This window comes from Bos javanicus, chromosome 15 (assembly GCF_032452875.1).
Source record: "Bos javanicus breed banteng chromosome 15, ARS-OSU_banteng_1.0, whole genome shotgun sequence".
Classification (NCBI taxonomy): Eukaryota; Metazoa; Chordata; class Mammalia; order Artiodactyla; family Bovidae; genus Bos; species Bos javanicus.
This window is the reverse complement of record NC_083882.1, coordinates 1,589,264-1,615,374: the sequence shown is the minus strand read 5'-3', so window position 1 is coordinate 1,615,374 and position 26,111 is coordinate 1,589,264. Positions and strand designations below refer to the sequence as shown.

At 37.8% G+C, this 26,111-nt stretch overlaps 1 protein-coding gene across 1 annotated transcript; it reads left to right on the top strand.

The window, feature by feature from the left end:
* The first annotated feature begins 3 nt into the window (after positions 1-3).
* On the top strand, positions 4-25,777 carry AASDHPPT (aminoadipate-semialdehyde dehydrogenase-phosphopantetheinyl transferase). Its single transcript, XM_061440056.1, has 6 exons — positions 4-312; positions 1,834-2,059; positions 14,434-14,555; positions 15,173-15,334; positions 20,881-20,952; positions 23,275-25,777. Exons 1-6 carry the CDS (start codon positions 130-132, stop codon positions 23,437-23,439), a joined length of 930 nt encoding a protein of 309 aa, XP_061296040.1. The 5' UTR covers positions 4-129; the 3' UTR covers positions 23,440-25,777.
* Positions 25,778-26,111: the final 334 nt, after the last annotated feature.

Here is a 26,111-nt window from a genome sequence, read left to right as displayed (position 1 = left end):
CGCCCCCCGTGACCCAGGTCCTGCGGACGCACACGGCGCCCCGCCCCCCGCGCGGCGCCGGGGCAGCTGGGAGGGGCTCCGCCCGCGTCCGCGCCATCGATCCCGGGGCGGCGGCGAGGCCTTCGGTGGATGGTTCTCCTCGCCTGGCGACTCTGCGTTCTGCCGGCGATGGAGGGCGTGCGCTGGGCCTTTCCCTGTGGCACGTGGCTGCCGAGCCGCGCCGAATGGCTGCTAGCTGTGCGATCGATCCAGCCCGAGGAGAAGGAACGCATTGGCCAGTTCGTCTTCGCCCGGGACGCTAAGGCCGCCCTGGTACCGCGGGTCTTTTGCGCTTCGGGTCGGGGAGCAGCCGTTGGGGTGGTGGGCCGCGCAGTAGAGACCCCGCACGCGAGCCTCGGCGTCCGCGTGCGGCCGCCCCGGGCGACTCCGGGGTGTGCCCGGCCTAGTCTCCGCCGCCTTTGTCATCGCCTCGTCCGTAGAAAAAATCAGCCCCTCCCCCGTTGCATTTGAAAAGAGAGGTCCTGCTAAACCCTAAAATAGCTGTTCCGGAGGTCTGTCAATAGGATTTTCCTTATTTTTAAGTGTTAATCAAATTTTTTTAATTTCCTTGCTTGGGCCCATAGCAGTCTGAGCCTGTTAAATATCCCACCAGTCTCCCTGTGCACCGTGCACGTGGTAGGCCCTAAAAAATATTGACAGTATCACTTAGTTTAACCTTGCACACCATAGAACTGCACGAGTCTAGCCTCCTTTTACCGATGAAACCGAAGCAAAGGAAGAATGCGGTCTTAGGCATACCTTGTTAACTTTTAGCTCAGAAAACACTATTTTGAATATAATCGTTTATTTTACGTGTATATTTTTAGCAACAAATGGAAAGTTGGGTTTCAAAATGATGTCTATATAGCGCAGTATGGCACAGCTTCTGAGTGCCATCTCGTCAAAGACTGTCATTATCCTGAAAATGTCCCTCTGTCAAAGGACTTTTTCGTTTGAAATGTAGACTAATTGATTTTTGAAGGCACACTAGTGAATATTTTCGTGAAATTCAAAGTGTTGCAGTATTTAAAGTCAGTGTTAGAACTGAAGGAAAAAAAAAACTTGAAAGATTTTGCAAAATGTTATCTACCTTGTTTTCTTATGTCCTCGGGTATTCTCTGTGATTTTAGACCTTAATCGGAGAGAGAGTGGACTGGGTATATGTGAAAAAAGATAGGTTATGTCGTGCAGTTGTGGAGGCAAGTGATAAGTACATGTGATCTAGAAACACTTGCACATGTGCACAATGATGTAAGTACAACAGGATTGCCCACTGGGGAGTTTTTTTTTTTATATAATAGCAAACCAGAGCCAGCCTAAAATATCCAGTAATAGAGGGATAGTCAAGTTGTGGTACCTTGATACTATCAAATATGCTACATTTAAAAATGCAGAGGCCAGTGGTTATGTGCAGACATAAAATAATCCCCAACACTTAGAAATGAAAAAGTTCATAGATAGTAGAATAGTACATATAGTGGGATTTCAAATAAATGGATGGATAGCAAATGCAAATGAGCATATATTTGGATACTTAGAGAAAAGATGAAGGATGAATACTTGTCAACATTGGATACTTGTTGATGGGATGGAGGGAATTGCTAAAGAGGGACTTCGACTTTTCTGTCTTCATAAGCATTTCTTAAATCTTAATGCAGGATATTTAATACTTACGTAGTTTTAAAACTTTAAGGAGTATTTTAGAAACCACAAAAATAGACTTTGTATGTTATAGGCAGTTTTACTTGAATCTTTAGTATAGACAGCAATACTTACCAAGTGTTTTATTAACAGGCTGGTCGTCTGATGATAAGGAAATTAGTTGCAGAGAAATTGAATATACCTTGGAATAATATTCGTTTGCAAAGAACTGCAAAAGGAAAACCAGTTCTTGCAAAAGACTCATTGAATCCTTACCCCAATTTCAACTTTAACATCTCTCATCAAGGAGACTATGCTGTACTTGCTGCAGAATCTGAGCTACAAGTTGGAATTGATATAATGAAGACTAGTTTTCCAGGTAATGTTGCATTTTTGTAATACATGAGTTGTTAAATATCTTGTCTTAGTTCTTGTGCTGTGCCTGGTTGCTCAGTTGTGTCTGACTGTTTGCAACCCCAGGGACTGTAGCCCTCAAGGCTCCTTTGTCCCTGGAATTCTCCAGGGAAGAAGACTGGAGTGGGTTCCCATGCCCTTCTCCAGGGGATCTTCCCAACCCAGGACTGAACCCAAGTCTCCTGCACTGCAGGCAGATTTTTTACCTTCTGAGCCACCAGGAGAGACCCAGGTTCTATCCCTTTATCAGGAAGATCAAACTGGTGGCCTTCCCTGGTGGCTCAGATGGTAAAGAATCCGCCTGCAATGCAGGAGACTCCGGTTCAATATCCCTGGGTCAAGAAGATCCCCTGGAGAAATGGTTACCCACCTAAGTGTTCTTGCCTGGAAAATTCTGTGGACAGAGGAGCATGGTGGGCTACAGCCCATGGGGTCGCAAAGAGTCAAACATGACTGAGTGACTAACACTAATTAACTTGTTTAAAAAATAATAATCTCAATAGTGAGCTGTATTATGATCACTAAGCAGAGATAACATGTATTTGTATTATATCTAAATATATTTCTTTGTAGCACATTTATATACAATGAAAACAAAGAGCAAGTAGTTACTAAAATATTTATATTTTGCCTTAGAAATTTGCAGTTGATGACTGTCAGAACTGCTGACGTTTATTGTGTGGTTGACTAAAGTAATTTTAATAGATCACAGGCTCTCTCAACTCCTCTGTAATTTTCATCATCACTAACATTAGTGAGCAGTTACTGTGTGCCAAGACATTTTTACTCAGTGCTTTATGTATATGTTGAGTGGAACTTTTCAGAAGATAAGTAACAGGATAAGAAGAAAGCTGTTAAAATAAGAGAACCAACATCTTCCTGATTTCATTGTGCAATTTCTTAATCTCCACACTGCATCCACCACAGGTTCTTTGCTTGTGTTTCCCTTGGACTGGAATATTTGTGATAATGTCGTGCTCACCTGCATTTCTGCACAGATAACTTATTTATTGATTAGCTTCCACTTCAGCTTCCACTGAAGGCTTTGTGGACCTTCAAAGTAAACCAGGTTGCTTTGTTCTAGGGTCCCATAAAATATATTTCCTTCATTCCAATAATATATTTCATTTTATAGTTATTTATCAGGATGATTGTCTTTCCACTGTACTGTAACATCTAGCACCTTACCTCGTTCGAAGTAATGCATAATAAATATTTGTTAAATGAATGAATAAGCATTCTGTGCTACAATAGTAAGGCTTCAGAATATGGCTATGACTCTTATCTCTCCCTTATGTTGAATTTTCCCACCAGCTGGTTTTTCTCTAACCTGTTCATAAATCTATTAAAACTCTATTCTTTGTTCAGAAGGGAGCTGTACTAATTACAACAGGGGTTCTTGACCCCAAATAAGCATCATTTTTTTAACCTCCTGAAATTGTTCTCTACATTTTGTATGCACAGGTATGCTTTTCTCAAAGAAAGGATCTGGTTTTCTGCAGGGTCATAGAAGGTGTATTGTGAAAAAACCACTGCTCTAGAGGATTCAGAGTGAGCATACAAATGAGCCTATAAACTTCACAGTTTTCTGTGTTTCTTATATGAATTTTCTCTTAAAATCAGAAATTACTGGAGAGGCCATTGCTTATTAGAATGCAGTCAGCACAATTACATAGTAATGGTTGGCTCATCAAGTTGGTATCTGCTTGGAAATTATGCCTATGGGACACAGATTTAATTACAGTTGGTTTAGTGGGCAATGTTGGGTTATGGTCAATACTGGATAAACAGGTAATTACGAAAGCAAAAAATGAAGATTCTGTTTTCTGTTAATTATATTTTATTAGCCTTTTTTATCCACCATCTTTTTTCTTTGCCCTAATTTGTCTAATCACAGTATCCAGGCCTTTTACTGTTTAGCTGTTTCATTGCCAAAAAGCTGTTGACATACCCAGTAATGCACTGAGGAAGAGGTATTTTCCAGTTTTAATTAATATTGTTATTCTGTCACTAATGTTGGAAAGATTAATGGATGCAGCATTATTTCTCAGCAAGTAGACACTGGTTTACTTCACTGGCAATGCATTGAATTACTCTGCTTATCAGAGTGAGGAAACTGAGCAGGAGACATTCCTAAGATTTGCTAAATGATGAAGGGTAAAACTTAGTATAGCAGCAAGGGAAGTATTGTACTTTGTTCTGAATGTTGTTATTAAGATTATCTAACTTCATTTCAAGATGAAGCTAAACTTTGGGGGCATCATCAGTATATTGAAAGACTTAGTTCCATTACTCCCATTTTGTCTGCAGAGCATGGTAACCCACTCCAGTATTGCCTGAAGAATCCCACGGACAGAGGAGCCTGGTGGGTTACAGTCCATAGGGTTGCAAAGAGTTTGGACACAATTGAAGTGACTTAACATGCAAACATCACGTAGGAACTTGTGGAGTCTTTCCTTGTCACATTAGACATTCCTACTAGGTGCAGATCATTTCCCACCTTCTCCCAGTTCTCTTTGTTGCTGTGACAGGGTAGGAGAGAATATATCATGGATTAAGAAGTTTCTGGGCTTCTTCCTTCTAGCCAGATGCCTGCACCTACCACTGTTTTCTCTGCCTAATGGAGAGAGGAACCTTATACAAACGTAACTGGTGTATACTTGGCACTCAGTAATTATTTGTTTAATGAATATCCAGAGAAGGAGTTATTAATATAAGATATTGGGGCTCTAGTATAGATAAATTGCCAGTGCAATATAATCCTAACCCTGGGGGTGGGTGTTTTATAGGTCATCATTATAATCTGTTGCACCCAGTTGGGAAATATTGGTGGTTTTTCCTTCCTTTTCTAATAATTTTTGTCTGCCTCTAAAGGCTTTTGCAGTTAGAAGTATAAGGATAGTTTTGTGAATTGTTCAGTTTTGTACCCATACTTACAAGATACAGCAAGTTAAGATGAAAGTGAAAAACCACCACAATATTGTAATCAGCTTCCAATTGAAATAAATTAATTAATTTAAAAAAAAGATGAAAGTTGCTGAGTTGTGTCCGACTCTTTTCAACCTGGTAGTCCATGGAATTCTCAGGCCAGAATACTGGAGTGGGTAGCCTTTCCCTTCTTTAGGGGATCTTCCCAACCCAGGGATCAAACCCAGGTCTCCCGCATTGCATGCAGATTCTTAGCAGCTGAGCTACAAGGGAAGCCCAAGAATACTGGAGTGGGTAGCATATCCCTTCTGCAGTGGATCTTCCCAACCCAGGAATCGAATTGGGGTCTCCTGTATTGCAGGCAGATTCTTTACCAACTGAACTATGAGGGAAGGCCAAGATAAGATAGATACAGTGTAAATATTATTAGAATTTGGAGAAAGACCCAAAATATTTTTCCCCATGAGTTTATACTTTGTAGTTCATGTTTTTGTTATGAACTTTTCTGGATATTAATTGGCAGGACAAAATGACTCAGTATTTTGAAATTTAATGCTAATTTAATAGCTTTGAAATTAGTGCATCATAGAACTGCTTCTCTTGAACAGTTGCTACTGTTCAAGGGAACAGTAAGTATTAAGAACAGTAAGTATTAAGTAAGAACAGTAAGTATAAAGTAAGTGATGGTATTATATGATAGCTTTGATAGTCTATTTGTTGTCTCCTTCCACCATACTAATTGGTAGCACTATTTTAGTAGCTTCTTAATTGGTTCCCCCTCTTTACTTCTGTTCTCACTCAATACATTGTCTGTACAGAGTTAAAGTGGTCTTTAAAAATTTCTTTAAAGCAGTTGTCTTAAACTTTTAGGTTGGTTCTTAATAAAATTCATTCCTTTTAACATGACTGTGTCGTCTTGTTGTCGCTTCTTCTTTATCTCTCCTTTTGTATTTTTATCTGTTGTCTGCTCACTGTTCTCCACACTCATCTTTTATTACCTTGAATGTAGCAAATTTTTTCCAGTTCAGGGTCATTTAAAAAATGCTGATCCCTCTGCCTGTTGTTCTTCTCACTCTTCTTGAGTACCGGAGATCTGAAGGCTGAGAAGTAACCAGTTCCAGTACCTCCTCAGAAAGGGCTTTCCTGACAACCTGCTCTTGTTTTCTGTCATGGCCTTTCTCATTTCTAATTATAACTTAAGTTATTTGATTATTATCCTTCATTTCTGTTCCCCTTCATTAAATAAGTTCAGGAGCCATGCAGACCTAGTACTTAGTGTGTCTAGCACGTCGAAGGTGCTTAGTAAATATTCATTGAATAAACAAATAATAGAAATTCTCAATTTCACTTAAAATATTCCTTAAATTTGTTGAAAAGTTGGTTTGCAGCTACAGTAAACAGTGATGTTCATATCAGATTCTAGTTGGAGTATAAACTGCTCTCTTTAGTGAGCTGTGGTTACAAACAGTTCTTCCTTCAAGTCTTCTTCCTCACCCTCCAATAATCTCCCTAGCTGCTTCTCTCCTGCATTTGCATCCCCAGCAGATTCAGTTTCCAGCTTTGTTACTGTTGCAATCTACAGTCTCCGACTTAAAATTTTTCAACTTTATGATGGTTTAAAAGCAATTCAGTAGAAACCATACTTTTAATTTTGACATTTTCTCAGACTAGCCATATGTCGTAATTCTAGGCAGCAGCAGTGAGCCATAGGTCCCAGTCAGCTACACAGTCGCAAGGGTAAACACCCAGTACAGCCATTGTTTTCTTCACTTTCAGTGAGGTATTCAATGCATTTTATGAAGTATTCTACACTCTATTATAAAATAGGCTTTTTGTTAGATGATTTTGCCCATTTGTAGGCTAATGTAAGTGTTCTGAAAACATTTAAAGTAGGTGAAGCTAAGCTGTGATGATCATAGCTTAGGGGTATTAAATGCATTTTCAATCCTAAAATATTTTCAGCTTAACAGTGGATTTATCAGGATGTAACTTCATCATAAATCAAAGAACTGCATTCCACTGTCATTTCTGATCTACATTTTTAAGCTGATCTACATTCTTCTGGATCTGCATTTTGAAAGATATGCTTAGTTAAAGCATTGTTTTTGGTGGGGGGTTGGTTTTTTTTAAACTGGGAGATTTACAGCTGTCAAGCAGCTTAAATAAGTCACACTTCTTTTTGTGTTCTGAACTGCTACTGGAAAAGTAGGTGTTTACTGGCAGGTAGTTTTTCCCTTTTCCCAGGTTACAGAATAGGTTTTTCCCACTGTGCAGAGGAATTCAGTGGGATCACAACATAGAACTTGTGTTTATTGAGCAACTTCTATGTGTTAAATGCTAAGAATTTGCAGGTACAAAATACTGAAAAATTCTATGGAACTGGGTTAAATGAATTTAAAGTTTTGAGGAAAGAACTGATGTCTAAGAAGAGTATACAAAAGTGAGCTGGAACTTGCTTTACTATTGTTTAAACTTATACTAGGCTTGCTGCTTGGAAGAAAAGCTGTGACCAACCTAGATAGCACATTAAAAAGCAGAGACATTACTTTGTCAACAAAGGTCCGTCTAGTCAAGGCTATGGTTTTTCCTGTAGTCATGTATGGATGTGAGAGTTGGACTGTAAAGAAAGCTGAGCACCGAAGAATCGATGCTTTTGAACTGTGGTGTTGAAGAAGAGTTTTGAGAGTCCCTTGGACTGCAAGGAGATCCAGCCTGACCATCCTAAAGGAGATCAGTCCTGAGTGTTTATTGGAAGGACTGATGTCATTGAAGCTGAAACTCCAATGCTTTGGCTACTTGATGCAAAGAACTGACTGACTGGAAAAGACCCTGATGCTGGGAAAGATTGAAGGTGGGAGGAGAAGGGGACAACAGGATGAGATGATTGGATGGCATCACCAACTCAAGGGACATGAGTTTGAGTAAACTCTGGGAGTTGGTGATGGACAGGGAGGCATGGTGTACTGCAGTCCATGGGGTCCCAAAGAGTCGGACACGACTGAGTGACTGAACTGAACTAAACTGAGGCGTCCTAAACAAAAAAGCATGATGTTAGTGAAAGAATAGACAACTAGTACTAATTAGTACTTACATGTAATATTTCAATTCAGTGGTTAAAGATTATTTATTAAGTGGTACATTAATCACTAGGGTAATAGCTTGTTGGCTACTTGAATTTTCTCTTCCATAAACATATTACTATTTTCTAATCCATATATAAAAGCTCTTTATGTACTTTGGATAGTGACACTTCTTTAATATCTGTTACAACTATTTTTTTTTTAATTGTATTTATTTATATATTTATTTTCAGCTATGCTGGGTGTTTGATCCTGTGCGGGCTTTTCTTTAGTTGCAGAGAGCAGAGGCTACTCTAGCCATGGTATGCATGCTTCTCATTGCAGTGGCTTTTCTTGTTACAGAGTGCAGGCTTCAGTAATTGCGTCACATGGGCTCAGTAGTTGTGGTGCATGGACTTAGTTGCTCCTCAGCACGTGGGCTCTTTCTAGATCAGGGATTTAACTCGTGTCTCTTGCATTGGCAGACAGATTGTTTACCACTGAGTCACAAGTGAAGCCCCTACAAATATTTTTCCACTAGATTATTTGTTTATCTTGAATTTGTTGTTTTTGTTTTTTTTATGTATGAATTTTATATATCTTTTTTTTAATTAATATATCTAACATTTCCTTGATAAATACTGAACTCTGTCTCATTTGAAAAAAATTAATCGGTAAAAGATTTACTCCAACAATAGGTTATAGGGTCTCTTAGTTTTTGTTTTAAAATTGTACCTTCTTTTTTACCTTTAAATCTTTAATTCCTCTAGAATTTGTGTGTATATATTTTACATCGTATGGCACAAAAGTTTTAGCACCATCAGCGTGGGATAGATTAGTAATAAACATCTAAAGTGCCTGGAATTATTAAGTACTTTATAAGTAAATGTTAGCCTAAGGTGATTGTGATAGTTGTTACATGTGTTGAATGGTGTTTCTGAAATAGTGATCAGGATGTTACAATCAGCCAGGATGCCTGTGCATGTTCCTTGAAACCATCTCAGACCTCTCAAACTAGAATTTAGATGCAGCCAGTGATTCTATACTCAAAACAGTTTCTCAGGTGATTGTTAGACATACTAGTGTTTGGGAAACACTATTAGATGTAAATTTATGGAACCAACAAAAAGATTGTAACTTGTCAACTTTTTCTGATGAGTAAGATTATCTGAAAGCCATTAGATCCTTGTTTCACGATGTACAACAAAGTTAATTAGAATTGGGTTTTAACAAAGGTTACTAGAACACAATAGAATTGTATATTTGGCCAGACTTCTGAAAGAAGGATACCTTTTAAACTTAGAAAGGTAAGAAGAACCCACAAAGTTGGCAGATGTCATTGATTTCATGTTAAGTCTCTTCTCTGTCACAAACAGGGGCAAATAAGACACAAAGAGGTAAATATGGTTAATATTTAAAGTACTTTGTAAGTATTGCTAGAAAAGCCCCTTAAAACTTAACCTAACAATGGACTAAGGGTTTGATAAGACATTTCACAAAAGAGGAGTGATATGTATATATAACAATTACTGCAGCAGCCTTAAAGTTAATATTTATTAAGTACTTACTAGCTCCAGGCCAGAGAAGGCAATGGCACCCCACTCCAGTACTCTTGCCTGGAGAATCCCATGGATGGAGGAGCCTGGTAGGCCGCAGTCCATGGGGTTGCTAAGAGTCGGACACGACTGAGCAACTTCACTTTCACTTTTCACTTTCATGCATTGGAGAAGGAAATGGCAACCCACTCCAGTGTTCTTGCCTGGAGAATCCCAGGGATGGGGGAGCCTGGTGGGCTGCCGTCTATGGGGTCTCACAGAGTCGGACACGACTGACGCGACTTAGCAGCAGCAGCAGCAGCTCCAGGCCCAGACCATTTATATGTTTCTTTCTTGAACTACCCAACTCTTTCTCCCTATCTTATAGCTTAAGAAACAGCCATAGAAAAGTTAAATAACAGTAAAGAAGTGATACCAAGCAGAATGGCTATCATCAAAAATAAATGCTGAGGACTTCCCTGGTGGCCCAGAGGTTAAGACTCTGAAGTAAAAATTTAATAAATAAATACTGGGGAAGGGAGCCCTCCTACACTGTTGGTGGGACCTAGAGAATGTCAATACTGAGAGAAGTCAGTCAGGTAAAGAAGGAGAAATATTGTATGATATCCCTCATTTGGAATCTAAAATGATACAAAGGAACTTAACTTACAAAATAGAAAGAGACTCATAGACTTAGAGAATGAATTCATGGATGCCAGGGGAAAGAGGGAAAGGGGTAGTTAGGGAGTTGAGAATGGACATGTACACACTGCTGTATTTAAAATTGATAACTAGCAAAGACCTACTGTATAGCACATGGAACGCTGCTCAATATGTGGTAGACTGGATGGGAGGAGTTTAGGGGAGATGGCTATGTGTATGGCTGAGTCCCTTCGCTCTTCACCTGAAACTATCACAACATTGTTAATTATCTATACCCCAATACAAAATAAAAAGTTAAGTGATAGAGCCAAGATTTGAACATTTGACTCCAGTGGCATAACACTAAAGCTGAGTATGTGAATGTGTCTGTATATATAAATTGTTTGCATTTATGTATTAGTTTCCTAGGGCTCCTTTTCCCCTGTATTCTCACTTGTGTGTCTATATATAGTTTCTCCTTAAAGAACACCAGTCCTCCAAGATGACGTCATCTTAACTTGATTACATCTGCAGAGACTGTTTCCAATAAGGTCACATTTTTAGTCTGGGCATGAGTTTTAGGACAACTAGACCCTCACAGTTCAAACCCGCCTTATTCATGGCTCAACTATATAAATTATTTTTTTAGTTGTGACCTTGATTAATTGATCATTGCAGAACACTTAGTTAATATCTAGTGCTGCTTTCCCTAGAGATTAAGCTGTAAGTTGGGGGAATCCTGTTTTTCTCAACCTGGTTAGTTGAGAAAATTCATTCTTTAGACGTTTTTCAGTTATTTTACCTTTATGTATGTACTTTATGTACTTAAGTTCTTACCTGTCTATTAAATCGAAGGTTGTAATAGACATGAATTGTGTTGGTATTACTTAGAGGCTTTGCCAAGTTATGTAACTAATGATTGTGTCATTTTCAGCTAGTTTGAGGGTGTTGTATTCTGATATTTCCTACTGATATTTTAAATTCCAATATCGAAGATAAACTGAGTCCTTAACAGAGTACTCATCCAGTGCGTGTGTATTTTCACCTTAAGTCACAGTGTGGCACTGTGGTTCTTTGGCTGAACATTTACAAAGCTGTTTTCTGTTGCTGTCAGTCTATTTTTTTGTGGCATATGATGCTGTCAAAAGTATATGAAGATAGTCATAGCAGATTTTTTTTTTTAGTGTGCATGATCAGTTACTACTTTTTTCAGTGATTGTGCTAGATTGCTTTTTTATGTTAAATGAGTGTTTTTACTAGCATGACTAAATTTTTTCCTTGATTGCCCCATCATATTTAGGTAAAAATCATAGGACTTCTTGAAGGTTATGAAATTACAGCCTAAAGAAACCAACGAACATTATGACACTATAGATGAGAATATGCATATCTGTTAAAATTTTAGTTTTTGTTGGATAGTATTCTGTTAAAGCTGCAGTTCCATTCAAAATGGGGTTCCCTTGTGGCTCAGCTGGTAAAGAATTCGCCTGCAGTGCAGGAGACATGGGTTCGATCCCTGGGTTGGGAAGATCCCTTGGAGAAGGGAACAGCTACCCACTCCAGTATTATGGCCTAGAGAATTTCATGAACTGTATAGTCCATGAGGTCACAAGGAATCTGACACCACTGAATGACTTTCCCTTCCACTCAAATTATAAAATAGTGTCTTCCAAATTCAAGGTAGCTATTCCTTCCATTGTTATTATTTATCCTATTTGTAACAGAATCTATTCAAAAGAAAACAGTTTATGATTTGTGTGTGTTTAGTGCTCCTAGTGTTTAAAATCTCCAGATTTTCTTCTGTCACTTTTGAAAAAACAAGCTTATCGTCTTTACTTTCTTTAGTGTTTTACCTGTCAAGCCAGGATATACTAGTGATGCTTGCATTAACAAGACAGTCTTTATTAAGGGGCTTAAGAAATAAACACCAGACTATCAAAGAGTGTTCATAGCCCCAAAAAGGTTAGAATCCTCCCAGGACTCCTAAGATCCCAGTTTAATATTTCAGTGCTTTTGCATGAAATGACTTTACAGCTTTGCAGAGCTATTTTAGGAAGTAATAGGTCTGTGTGTGTGTGTGTGTGTGTGTGTGTGTGTGTGTGTGTGTGGAATCTACCTTTTTAAAATTTTTATGGTCTTTACGGAATTTGTTACAATACTGCTTCTGTTTTGACTTTCTGGCCGCAAGGCATGTGGAATCTTAGCTCCCTGACCAGGAATGGAACTTGCACCCCTTGCATTGGAAGGCAAAGTCCTAATCACTGGACCACCAGGAAAGTCCTAGAAATGATAGCCTTATAACATTAATATGAATACAAACAATAAACATTAGTTGATTCATAAAAATGGATTGTAAAGTTCTCATTCTTGAGAACAGTAGAGGACTAAGGAGAAGATAGATAAATCACATGAGTCTGATGAACTTGAAAATAATTGAGGATCTTTGCCTTGAACTAAAGGACCACATACCATTGGAGAGTCATTAGAAATATTTCCTCTGTAAACGAGAGGAGGCTGCTGCTACTGCTGCTGCTAAGTCGCTTCAGTCGTGTCCGACTCGGTGCGACCCCATCCCTGGGATTCTCCAGGCAAGAACACTGGAGTGGGTTGCCATTTCCTTCTCCAATGCATGAAAGTGAAAAGTGAAAGTGAAGTCGCTCAGTCATGTCCAACTCTAGCAACCCCATGGACTGCAGCCTACCAGGCTCCTCCGTCCATGGGATTTTCTAGGCAAAAGTACTGGAGTGCGGGATGGTGGGGGAATTATGGGCAATTCTGTGGAAGAGCTGGTTTTTAATATTTTCTACCCTTGAGATAACCATGGAAAAGATACTTTTGGAGTGGATGATATAGTTTGCATTCTAACTGTTGAATTCTCATGGGGTTAGTTAGTGATTAAATGCCAGTAAAGCATGAAGTAGGGGGATTTGACATCTTTTTTCTTCCCAGATGTGCTATAGTTCCAGCCAGTTGGGAATGTCAGATTTTGAAGTTAAGTATTTTAGAAATGGAAGTTCAGGAGTAGACAAATTATGTTAATAGAACCTGCAGAAGGACTATTTCAAGAGGCTTGCTGGAAGTAATGGAATCATGAAATAAGGATATAGGGCAGTAGAGCATTTAATTTACCAGGTAATAGTTAACATACATTTATTCATATAGTAAACATTTATGATTTACCTACCTTGTTGCTGGGCTTCCCTGGTGGCTCAGATGGAAACAAATCTGCCTGCAATGCAGGAGACCTGGGTTTTGATCCCTGGGGGATCAAAATGGGAAAATGCCCTAGAGGAGGGCATGGCAACCCACTCCAGTATTCTTGCCTGGAGAATCACGTGGACAGAAGAGCCTGGCGAGCTACAGTCCATGGGATCACAAAGAGTCAGACACGACTAAAGTGACTTAGCACGCATGCACCTTGTTGCCAGATTTTTCTGATAGACTACTTAGGCTGTAATTGTGTGAGAGCAAGAACCATGACCAATTTGTTTTTAACTATTAGTTCAGTTCATAATGGTATAATATTTGTACACATTCTGCATAATTGTAGAATAAATGGATGATGATAGAAGGTTCCTGTTTAGTAGTTAAGATAAACACATAATATTTGAAAAATGTAATATGAAAAGCATACTGTATAATTTGTAATATATAAATTACAAATTTAGCTCTTAATTGTGGGAATCAGATTCTTCTAGTTCTATTGATTTTTTGGATGCTGTGTAATATTTTATTGTCTGTATAACAGTATTTTTTTTTTAATGAGCCAATAGAACAGAAGTCAAAATCTATTTTTATTCAGAAAAATCATATTAGAATACATGTTTAAAAACAGTTATTGTGAAGGAAATAAGTGTATATTAACTTTCCAGTTATGTTATTCACTTAAAAGAACATTTCTTAGCTTTCTACCAATTCCCCCAAAATTATAAAGAAATTGTTTCTGATTTTCCTGTTAAATAGCAAAGTAAAATTCTAAACCTAAGTCACCCTTCTATTTCTGGACTAACCCGCACTTATCTTGCATGTTATCCTTTTAATTCTCAACTAGCTTTGATTTGCTGATACTTTGTTTAGCAAAATTGTGACTGTATTCGAAAGTAATGTTGGACTATTGTTTCCTTTTGTGTGCTATCTTTAACAGTTTGGTAATTCTCTATTTCCTCAATTGACAGGTCGTGGTTCAATTCCAGAATTTTTTCATATTATGAAAAGAAAGTTTACTGACAAAGAATGGGAAACAATCAGAAGCTTTAAGGATGAATGGACTCAGCTGGATATGTTTTATAGGAATTGGGTATAATTTCTTTCTAGTTTTGAGAGTAAGCCCCTGTGTTGCTAAAAGCGGGAGCAAAAGTCCATTGGTAACCCTGTATTTTGTACAGCGTTCAAAGTACATAAGTCACTACTTGGGAACTTCATGATTTTTATGTATACGTTATTATAATGACATTTAAGAAAATTTAACATATGTTTAATACTCAATTAGAAGATCCTTACTCTTAAAGCTAAAATAAGACATTTTATTTATCATTATTAGTAAAGTTTAATGGTTTCTGTCTTAAAGAATCTCATACATATTAGAACTTAATTAAAAAACATTTACATAATATTTATTATGTACCAGAAGACATTACTGTAAGCCTTTCTTAAGTTAGTTAGTTGTTATAACCCCATGACAAAGGTACTATTATTGCATGTTACACATGGGGTAATGGAGGCATGGGGAGCCCAAATGGTATGTCTTCAACTTTCACAGCTGGCTGGCCTCTGTGTTAGTATAAAGGTGAAAATAAGTAGCTTATACTTGTAATGTAGTAGAGAATTAAAAATCCATATGTTTTGAGGGTTGAAGATTTTATGAACAATTATATCTCCTAAAGCTCTAAGAGAAAATGTCTGTCTGTATCTTAGGCACTGAAAGAAAGCTTCATAAAAGCAATAGGTGTTGGATTAGGATTTGAATTGCAACGGCTTGAATTCGATATATCCCCGTTAAACCTGGATATAGGCCAAGTTTATAAAGAAACACGTTTATTTTTGGATGGAGAAGAAGAAAAAGAATGGGCATTTGAGGTAAGAAATTTATCAGAATTGCTATAAGAATTTTCTTATTTTGTGCATGTGAGTATAAACTCAGCTTGGGGAGGCTACTCATTGAAACTTGACACATTCGGAATCCAGTCTGGATGCTCTGAAGGTGAAGTCAGAGATAATGGGAACACGTGTAATGTTTAAGCTGATGCGTGAAAGATAAGTCATAGTACATAAAGTAAAAGAGAAGGGACAAGGAGCTCCTGTAATAGAACCACTAAAGGCCGCCATTCTGTCACTGTGCTGAGGTGAGGGGGGTGGAGAGAGATGCTGATTCAGGCTAATAAGATCATGTTAGGGCATTATGAGTCGGTTAATATTTTGGTTTCTTACTTGCTTTCTGTCACTAGCAGTTCCTGGTTGCTAATGAGAGAAATCTTAACAAACTCATTTTAGCCAGAAAGACATTATGATAGGTTATTAGGGTGATTCATATAACCAAATTGCAGAATTGGCTATAATTAGAGACTGGAAAACTCAGAACTCTTTTTATCTTTTCTCTTTTGCCTTCCTGGCTTCAGTTTTCTCCCACCCACATTTCTCATTCTATACACCAGCTTTCTTAACCTTATCTAGGTAAGGTTCCTTATGTGGCAGGAAGCATGACTTTCTACAACTCGTACATGTAACAGTTTACAGTTTAAAAACCCGCAGAGATCGGTGAACTCATTGGTTCAATTCGTAAAAGCTCTGGAAAAAACATTCCATGGCTTAGGTTGGATGTTAGTTGACTTTCTCTTGACCAGACGTAGCCAAGGAAGTGTGTTACAACTGGTATCAAGTGTTCGTAGCCCAGCCAAATGGTCTGTACTATAATGTGGTAGTTCTTGCAGTCATCCCCTGAATTGTGTGCAGAGAATGTCAGTATCCAGAATAAAGAATTCATGATGAGTAGGTAAAATAGGAGATGTTCGTTCATTTTCTCAAGGGAATTTAACAAGTTGTAAATAGAGAGTTGTAAGATCAGAATCATATTTTAAGACCACATTCTCTGTATGATGGTATCTGGAGGTTAAGGAAGTGAGGTGTCAAAGAAGTTATCAATTCTGTGACTTAGAGGACTGTCTGTTGAGATACTGAATATTAGAAAACAAGTGGGATTTAAGTGTGAGATACCATAGAAACATCTAAGTGAAGGTTTTGAGTGGGCGAATAAAGTGAAAGACTGGGCTGAAGGAAAGAAGGTAATCATTAACATGTGAATGGTAGCTGAAACCATGGGATTTACAGTTGCAGCAGTGAGAGTACCTAAATTAGAATTTAGAAGGACCTAGTACAGTCCTGAGAATGCTGTTTAAAGGTGGGATGGAGAGGAGACTGAGGAAGAATAACCAAAATATAAATTAAGTAGAGGCTTCCCTGGTGATCCAGTGGTTGAGAATTCACCTTGCAGTGCAGGGGACACAGGTTCAATCTCTGGCCAGAGATCTAAGATCCCACGAGCTGTGGAGCAGCTAAGCCTGAGTGCCACAACCGCTGAGCCCCCTTGAGCTCTGGAGCTGGAGCCTCGACAGAAGAACCCGCACAACTCAAGGAAGATCTCATATGCTGCAGTGAAGATCCCATGCAGCCAAAAATATATATATAAATATTTTTAATGACAGAAAGTAGTCTTAGGTGATCCAAAGGCAGAAAGTTAGCAAAATTGCTAACATACCAAGATAGGGATTCTGTCGGTTAAAGAGTAAAGTATATTTAGCATACTATGTTTTTTAATACAATTAAAATTTTTTTTCTCATTTTGAAAGGGGCAGATGTCAGCCATTTCATTCATGGAGAGTCCTTTATTCTTAATGGTGCCAGATGAAATAGACCTAGTAGCAGGGTAAAGAGGAAAGAATCAGTGATTGGGCTAGCTGTGATTCAACTTTGTAGGTGACAAAGATGTCTGAGTTCCTGTGGGCGTGTGAGATGCTGTGGAAAAAGGGCCGAAGTATCTTGAAAAGATACCTAAGAGGATTTCCAAAAGAAAGAGGCAGTGGGCATTCTACTGTTTATTAATTGCTAAGGGTAGGATATACAAGAAGTCAGCTCTTAAATGCACTGTTAGGCGCAGGCAGTGGTATAGGGCAGAGAAACAGGTAGTGTCTCTCTGAAAATCCCTCAGATGCCCGCTAAGCTAGCCTTTGGATACTTGATGTGACCCAGGGTTCTAAAAAGTAGATTGCAACAGTGTTGATCATTACTTTGCCTGTTTTCCATCACTTTCCTCTCTGCCACCTGCCTGAAGGAAACCAGAGGAAGAGGAAGGTGAGGCCAGGAAGAATGTGTCTTAAGAATTAAAATAGGATTTTTTTTTTTAAGCTGAAAGTGACTGAGGAGCTACCAGGTTTGCCTCAGAGCTTGTCCAGGAACTGGGAATGAAGATCCACCAAGGCGCATTTGAAAACATCTATGGAAGGAAAATTCTTTATTGAATTGAATGTACTTGAGCATTTTGTCTATTCAGGGTACCAGTTAGGAAAATACACAAATAATATGTTAGATACATATATTTAAGTGTGGACTATTTATTATACTGTGAACAGGCCTGGGAAGAGAGAGTGACCTTAACAGAATGAATCTGGTGGTATGGACAGCCAGAAGCCAGGGTTTGAGGGGAGAATGATGAGCCTGGAGTCAGGGGAGGCATGCCTAGAGTCAAGGAACACAGATGGGAATTCCTGTTGGCATCTCTGAGTCCCCCCACGAGATAAAGAATGAGCGTTTAGGCGTGCAACGGAGGGATGGCTGTGATCACAGTGGACACCTGTGGTGTAAGTGGTCTTCACTGGCCTTTCCTCCCCATCTGCACTCTTTTTATCCACTGAATTCACCCACACTGGATACTTGATATGACCTAGGGTTCTAAAAGCTGCATTACAACAGTGTTAACATTACTTTGCCTGGTGAGGCATAGTGAATGAGGGAGCACCTGGAGTCAGGAAGAGAGATGTATCTCATGGAGTTTCCCAGGGTGCACTAGTTGTCAGGAACCCGCCTGCCAATGCAGGTAGACTGAAGAGACATGGATTTGATCCCTTCAGTCAGAAGGATCCCCTGGAGGAGGGCATGGCAACCCACTGCAGTATTCTTGCCTGGAGAATCCTATGAACACAGGAGCCTGGCAGGCTGCAGTCTGTAGGGTTGCACAGAGTCAGATAAGACCCAGGCAACTTAGTAGGCACACATGTATCTAACACCTGGAAAAATAATACTCTAGAAGTATGAATTCTTATGCCAAGAGGAATCTTGTGTTTTCATAGGCTCTCAGTTTTCATAACCAGTTCCTATTTGGAAAGTTAAATTTACCATCATTGTTTAAAATGATGAGATTAGATGAAACAAATTCTTTGCTTTACTTTTGAAAGGAGGCGTTTTAAACAGTAGAAAGAATAACATTTTATGACAGATTTTACTCAGCACTTTACCATTGGGAAAGCATTGTAAAACTTGAATGTTCTAAGTTAAACTTTGTATTTTATCTTATAAACAAACTAAAATTATACTAAGAAAATGACATACAATTTAACTGAAGCAGATTAATTTTTGTAGTCTAATCCAAAACTACCTCTTGAAAAAATAAAATATTGTTTCTTTGGGTTTGTTGGTGATTTTAAGGAAATTTTTGCTAGTAAGCTTAGAAAAAATTTTAAAATTTAGGAAGTCTTAAAGTTAAGTCTTAAGTTCAGTAGTATTGAATGTATGGCCTTAACTTTAGCTAGCTACCTTGCCAGTTTCCTTTTTCAACTAATATTATAGACATACTAGGCAGAAGGGATTTAGGGTAAAGTTAATTGCATAGAACTTTTATTCTGGTGAGACATTGAATATTAATGTTCGATAACTGGAATCACTGTCAAATAACTTCTTTAGTTTTGCGGTGTTAAATTTCATATTTATGTGATGTTGATGAGGGGTGAATAGATATGGTGAATCTTTATTTTGAAGTCAGTCTCATTGAATTTTGGCTCATTATGAAGTAAATAGACAAATTGAGCAGGGTACCTTGGCATTTTAGAGGACAGACTGAATGAAAAGAGTCTGCTGCCCATGGTTAACACTGATATTCCACCTTAGATACAGATACCACAAAACTGCTGATCTAAGGAGTTTTCCGAAAGTAGCTATAGCCAAAACACCTCTGTGTTACAGTGTTTGTATTATCAATATATTCAGTGTAAAGAATGGGAGGACCATGTTCAAAAAGAATAGTTCTGTTTATAATGTTAATAACAAACTTTAGCCTATTAAATCTTTCTCATAGTTATTTTTTCCTCTTGAAATATTTTTCTAAATTTCTCTCTTTTGAATTTCTTTTGATTTTTTACAAATTTGGATATCTTAAGGTACAAAGATACACAGAGGAGGATAAAGGATGAAAAGTCTCTAACATTATTTCTGATTGTAGTTCCTATTTCAACTGATTTCTTATGGAGTGCTGCCTTAGTAAAGTGGCTTCTCAGTGAAATTTTGTTTAGTTGTTCATACTTTTCTCTAGTAACTGCCTCAGTGTCTATTTTAAAGCCCCCTCTCCATTTGTCTCACACATAGGGGAAAACAGGAAATTGAGTTTTACCAATGAGTTTCCACATGATTTTCCTTAAGCTGTAATATGTAGTTAACTAAATGCTTATAAACCAATGTTGCAGACTGGTTTTTTTTTTAATCAGTTTAAGCATGTACAAAATAAACATCACCAATGAGGGCAGATGGCTCTCTAGACATGCATCTGGGTATGATGCTTTATCTATATGGTATTCCTATTAAGAGTCTGTAATCTAAATAATCATTAAGAGCGATCAGACAAAAAATGAGCAGTGTTTATTAATAAAAAAGTGGGTGGAGCTTGTATCTTAAAATATTAGTGTCATAAAAGACAAAACATTTAGCAAGACATGGGAACTGAATGCAATACTTGACCACAAACTGGTTCCTATACTGAAGGTGGGGAAATGGTATAAAGGACATTATTGTATTCTTCACAGAATCTGGAATACAGAGAGTAGATTTAAGTATTATTTCAATGTTAAATTTATTGAAGTTATTAACTACTGTGGGTATGTGAGAGTGTCCCTATTAGAAAATACATTGCAATATTTCAGTGTAAAGGGCCAAAATGTATGTGACTTTACCTTAAACTATTCAGGGGAAGTTTGTGTGTGTGTGTGTATGGTGGTGGGTTGTGAGATTTTTTTTAGATGAAAATAGAACTGTATCTAAATTTCTATACTTAGTATTCTCTGTTTGCTGCTGCTGCTAAGTCGCTTCAGTCGTGTCCAACTCTGTGCGACCCCATAGAAGGAAGCCCACCAGGCTCTCCTGTCCCTGGGATTCTCCAGTCAAGAACACTGGAGTGGGTTGCCATTTCCTTCTCCAATGCATAAAAGTGAAAAAAGTGAAGTCCCTCAGTTGTGTCTGACTCTTAGCGACCCCATGGACTGCAGCCTACCAGGCTCCTCCATCCATGGGATTTTCCAGGCAAGAGTACTGGAGTGGGTTGCCATTGCCTTCTCTGATTCTCTGTTTACTTATGTTTTATTTTTCAGGAAAGCAAAATAGATGAGCACCATTTTGTTGCAGTAGCTCTTAGGAAACCCAATGGATCTAGACATCAGAATGTAAGATTTCTCTGTTTGCTTTTTTTTTTCCCTAAAAAACATGTATTAAAGTTGAATTTGTTATTGATGGAAATAATTGTTTTATATCAGGTAGAGGTTTTAGCTTTTTGTTTTTTTTAATGATAGACTTTAGAAGTGTTCATTATCTAATCCTTAAGATCATTTGGGTTTTCACAGAAATGTTTTTAAAATATGTTACCTGCTACTTCGCATTCAAATACACTTAAATATTACAAAGAAAAAATTTTGGTAGTACTCTTCCAATATTCATATTTTCAATAGAAATTCAAGATAATTACTATCTTGGTCATCTTAACAATGGTTTATTTCCTGGTGAAGTGGGGCTGTCGTGAATATAAGAAAAGTTATGACCAGCCTAGACAGCATATTAAAAAGCAGAGACATTACTTTGCCAACAAAGGTCCGTCTAGTCAAAGCTATGGTTTTTCCAGTAGTCATGTATAGATGTGGGAGTTGGACCATAAAGAAAGCCAAGTGCCAAATAATTGATGTTTTTGAACTGTGGTGTTGGAGAAGAGTTTTGAGAGTCCCCTGGACTGCAAGGAGATCCAACCAGTCCATCCTAAAGGAAATCAGTCCTGAATATTCATTGGAAGGACTGATGCTGAAGTTGAAACTCCAATACTTTGGCCATCTGATGCAAAGAACGGACTCATTGGAAAAGACCCTGATGCTGGGGGAGATTGAAGGTGGGAGGAGAATGGGACAACAGAGGATGAGATGGTTGGATGGCATCACCAACTCAGTGGACATGAGTCTGAGTAAACTCTGGGAGTTGATGATGGATAGGGAGGCATGGTGTACTGCCGTCCATGGGGTCACAAAGAGTCGGACAGGACTGAGCGACTGAACTGAACTGAATATAATGGTACTGAATTGAGGGGTAATGAATAATGGGATTATCTGTCAAATTGATCTCCTTCCGCTTTTTATAGTGCTCTCCTAAATTATTCCCAAAGTGTCAAACGTGTGAGAGACCTTATGATATATTCTAGCATAACATCAATTCTTCCAATTAAAATCTGTTTTTACTTTCTTTTCCTATTAATTGGTAAGTTGGGAAATTTTTTAAAAGAGAAACCTTAGGGTCTTGACTCTCAGTCTACATACAGTTGTGATTCTATAGAAGTATTTATTTAAGGAATACTGATAATGTTACAATAATTGAAATTAAATGCATATGATTATTTTAGGGAATCTGCATAAGGGAATGTAGTGTGATCAGTATATTTTCATCATTACTTCTAGGATAAAAGCTCAATACAGATCATGCCTTGGATAGATTAAAAAAGAGTAAAATTCTTCATAGATTATTTTATTTTAAAAGGGACGACATGTTAAAATTGACTCCTTTAATCTGAAGATGTTCTGAAACAGGTTAGCTGTCCTTGTATGCTGAAGTCTCAGCATTACCCTTTCTGCAAATACCTTATGATTCCATAGAGCTTTATATTTTTTGTAACATTTGCACATAGCAGTACTGTATTTCCATGAAGAGAGTCTATTTGGGCAGCAGTATCATAGTGAGAAAAGGGCAAGGGTTCCAGGTCCAGGTCTACCATTTAAGCTATGTTGTACACTTGTATACATTGAATGATCTTACTGAGCCTCAGTTTCCCCATCTATAGAAATGAGGTAACATAACCATATCAACATAGTAATGAGAATTAAATCATATGAAACATATTGACCCTGTAAAAGCACTGCAGAAGACCCAAGTACTGTCTTTACTAGAATGTATAGAATGTTAAAGACAGTCCACACTGGGCTGAGTTTATGAACAAGGGGTGTATCACAGAGTGTAAGATATAATTTCTATTTAGTGTTGAATGATTCACTTACTAATGAAGTGCTACATCTCTAAGTAGTTACAGCAGTTTTATTAGATGCACCCTCTAGAGTGTTTCTCAGAAGTTTACCTGGTGGTCTCTCCCTGTCAGAATAACCCACTTGTTTGTTAAAGTTATCTATTTGGGGATCCTTTTCTACTGAATCAGAATTGTTGGACGTATGGCTCAGTAAATCTACATTTTAAACAAATAACCACAGGCAATTGTTACCTACAAAAAGTTTAAGAATCAGATTATTTCATATTATTATTGTTTATATTGACAGCACTAATATAAGAAATAGAAACAATTATCTAAATCCCACTGTGTTACTTAATGTTATTGAAGTGTAACTTAATATTACTGAAATGTGATTACTGATTTCTTACTTTCCTAATTATAAAATTGACCATAAGATTAATACACATTATAATTTTGAGGTAATCTAAGGGTTTTTTTTCCCCCCTTTTAGGTTACATCTCAAGATGATTCTAAAGCAACCCAGAGGCAGTTTACTATTCTCACCTTTAATGATTTAATATCATCTGCAGTTCCTATGACCCCTGAAGATCCTTCATTTTGGGACTGTTTTTGCTTTACAGAAGAGATTTCAATAAGAAATGGTACAAAGTCATGATATGATTTTCTGAGTAACAAAGGGAAGTGAAAACTGTAGTCTTCTGTATTCACTAAAAAATAAATGCCTGAGAGTATCAAATTTTGTTTCACAAAACATTTTTAAAAAGAAGAAACAACTTTTCCTATTAAAAAAGCAGACTCCCAGATCAAGATTCGTGACTAGAATACATGTTTGCCTTTTCTTCCTCCCCAAAATCACATTGGATTTGATAAAAAATAAAAATAGAAATTGATGGTAGAGTCTTAAAGTGATAAAACGGAATACACAAAATAGAGAATGTTCAAATTCCTATTTTTCAGAGATAACTATTTTAGAGGTACCTATCCTTAAAACATGGAGTATCTTCCCAGATCTTTTTCTTGGTGAATGATGCCCTATTAATATACTTACTCTTTTTTTTTTTAATAGAACATAAATATATTTAAGTTTTCTCTTGACTCTACATCTGAGGTCCATAACTACACTGGTGTAGCATAACTTTTAGTGCTGCTTAAGTATTCTGTTTTCCAGCTACTATCAAGATGCAATTGACCATACGTATTACGGTTCAATTTGGCTTAGTAACCAAGGACATTTATTGTGTCACAAAACAAACAATTTAAAGTTGCCATTAAGGGCCTTTTTTTTGCCTCCATCTTAGCTTATTTGTTTTGCTCTAGGCTGGTCTCCCTCATGCATCTGAAAGGCAGAAAAGCCTATTTTGCCTCTCACATCTCAGTTTTGTTAGTGAGCCCCCAGAAAATTTCCACAAAGTTTCTGGTGACCCCGATCAGGTCACTGAGAAAGCTGAACTTGACACTCTTGGCTTCTGTGGAAAGGGAACTCTTGGTAAGGAAGAAGCCTAAGGCAGAGTCTGGGGGAGTGATACCTAGGGGAGGCCCACTGCCTGCTGTGAGGAAGGTATGCCATAGCTGACTCATTCTGTCCTCTCTGCTAGGCATTTTGAATGTCTGCAGTTTTTACTGTAAGCAGTGGTTTATTGAATATCCTCGTAGCCACATTTTGAAGTACATGTTTAATTATGTCCAAAGGAATTAAATATATTTAGAGCCTCGATAAGTATTGCCAAATTTTTCTCCAAAAAGGCTGCATAATTTATATTTCCAGTTAGTGTTATATGTTTGATCATTCTCTCACCACCCCCACCCCCCATCAACCTACAGACTTGGTCATCTGTAGATAGGATCATTTTTTAAAAAAAAAATTTAATCATTGCCAATATAGGTTAAAAGTAGTACCTTATATTTTAAAAGTGTGTTTCTTTCATTACAAATGAGGTTGCTATGGCAGTGTTGTTATTGGCTGTTTGTATTATTTTTGTATGAACTGCCTGTTCATTATCTTAACCTGTTTTTATTTTGGTAAATAAGACTTAAAGTACAAACATAATACGTAAGATGCAAGACCATCATATTGATGACAGAATCTATACTATGGTTGTAGTGCATGTCTTGGGGAGTTTGAAGTCTTTATATTAATAATTGTTAAATGTCAGAAGTGAAATAGTTTCATTGTTTCTATTACTAAAGTGAAAAGTTGTGTTTAAATTGTATAAAATTAGGTATTTTGCTTAAGTACAAGAAAAATTTTGAACATTTTATTTTTTACTTCGTTAAAGCATGCGGATATTCCAAGCATAGTAAATAACTTGTTTTAAAAGGATCAAGTAGCATTTGTAGCAGAGGAAGCATTGTTATCTGTAGCATGAGTGTAATGGTGATATGAAAACGCCGCCCTCTGTCTTGTTGTTATAACATTTCTGAACTTTTATGGATCAGGCACCATGCTGCGTTTCTGGGGGTGGGGCGGGGGCGGGGTGGGGGCGGGCAGTGGGTGGAGATCTGTTGTCTTAAGGTTTCACATAGTCAGAATCAAATAAATACACATAGTTTAGATTCAAGTAGGTCTATAAAAATCTTTCTTTCTAATAAAAATTACCATTCCCTTGACCACCTCCTATTTCCTGTCCCCAGAGTGAGCTGTTTCACTGATTTTGTTGTTGTTGTTATTTATTATCGTATCTCTAAATAGCATTGCTTTATCTGTTTCTAGTTTGAGGCATTTCTTTAATTTCTAATATAAAACTTTGTTCTGCTGCTTCCCAGCCATTACACTTTCCCTTCCTGCTCCCCTTTCCCAGTGTATGTAATTCAGTGTTTTCATTGACTGTGATTAAGAATGTATGCACGACTGAGATTATGTAACACTGTACAGCTAAGTGATGTGTTACTCTTACCCTCTTCTGCCTTTTTATTTCCTTGACTTAATAATTAATTTTGTTTGCATAGGTTTCTGTGTACTTACTGCTAATTAAACCCAAAACTCTACATCCAGACATACCAGTTGTTTATCAGTTTCATCCATCTTGAAAAAATTGCTCCTGAAGTAATAATCTGTTTTGTCCATTCTGAACTTTTTGCCTTCTGTGGCTAGTACACAGCTTGTCATCCTGGGATCTCTTTTCACCATCGTCCTAGAAATTACTTCTGTCTCCCTTATGTTGATGGCTCACCAGGTAGCTCAGTGGTAAAGAATCCACTTGCCAGTGCAGGAGATGCAGGTTCAGTCTCTGAGTCAGGAAGATGCCCTGGAGGAGGAAATGGCAACCTACTACAGTATTATTGCCAGGATAATCCTGTGGACAGAGGGGCCTAGAGGCCACAGTCCGA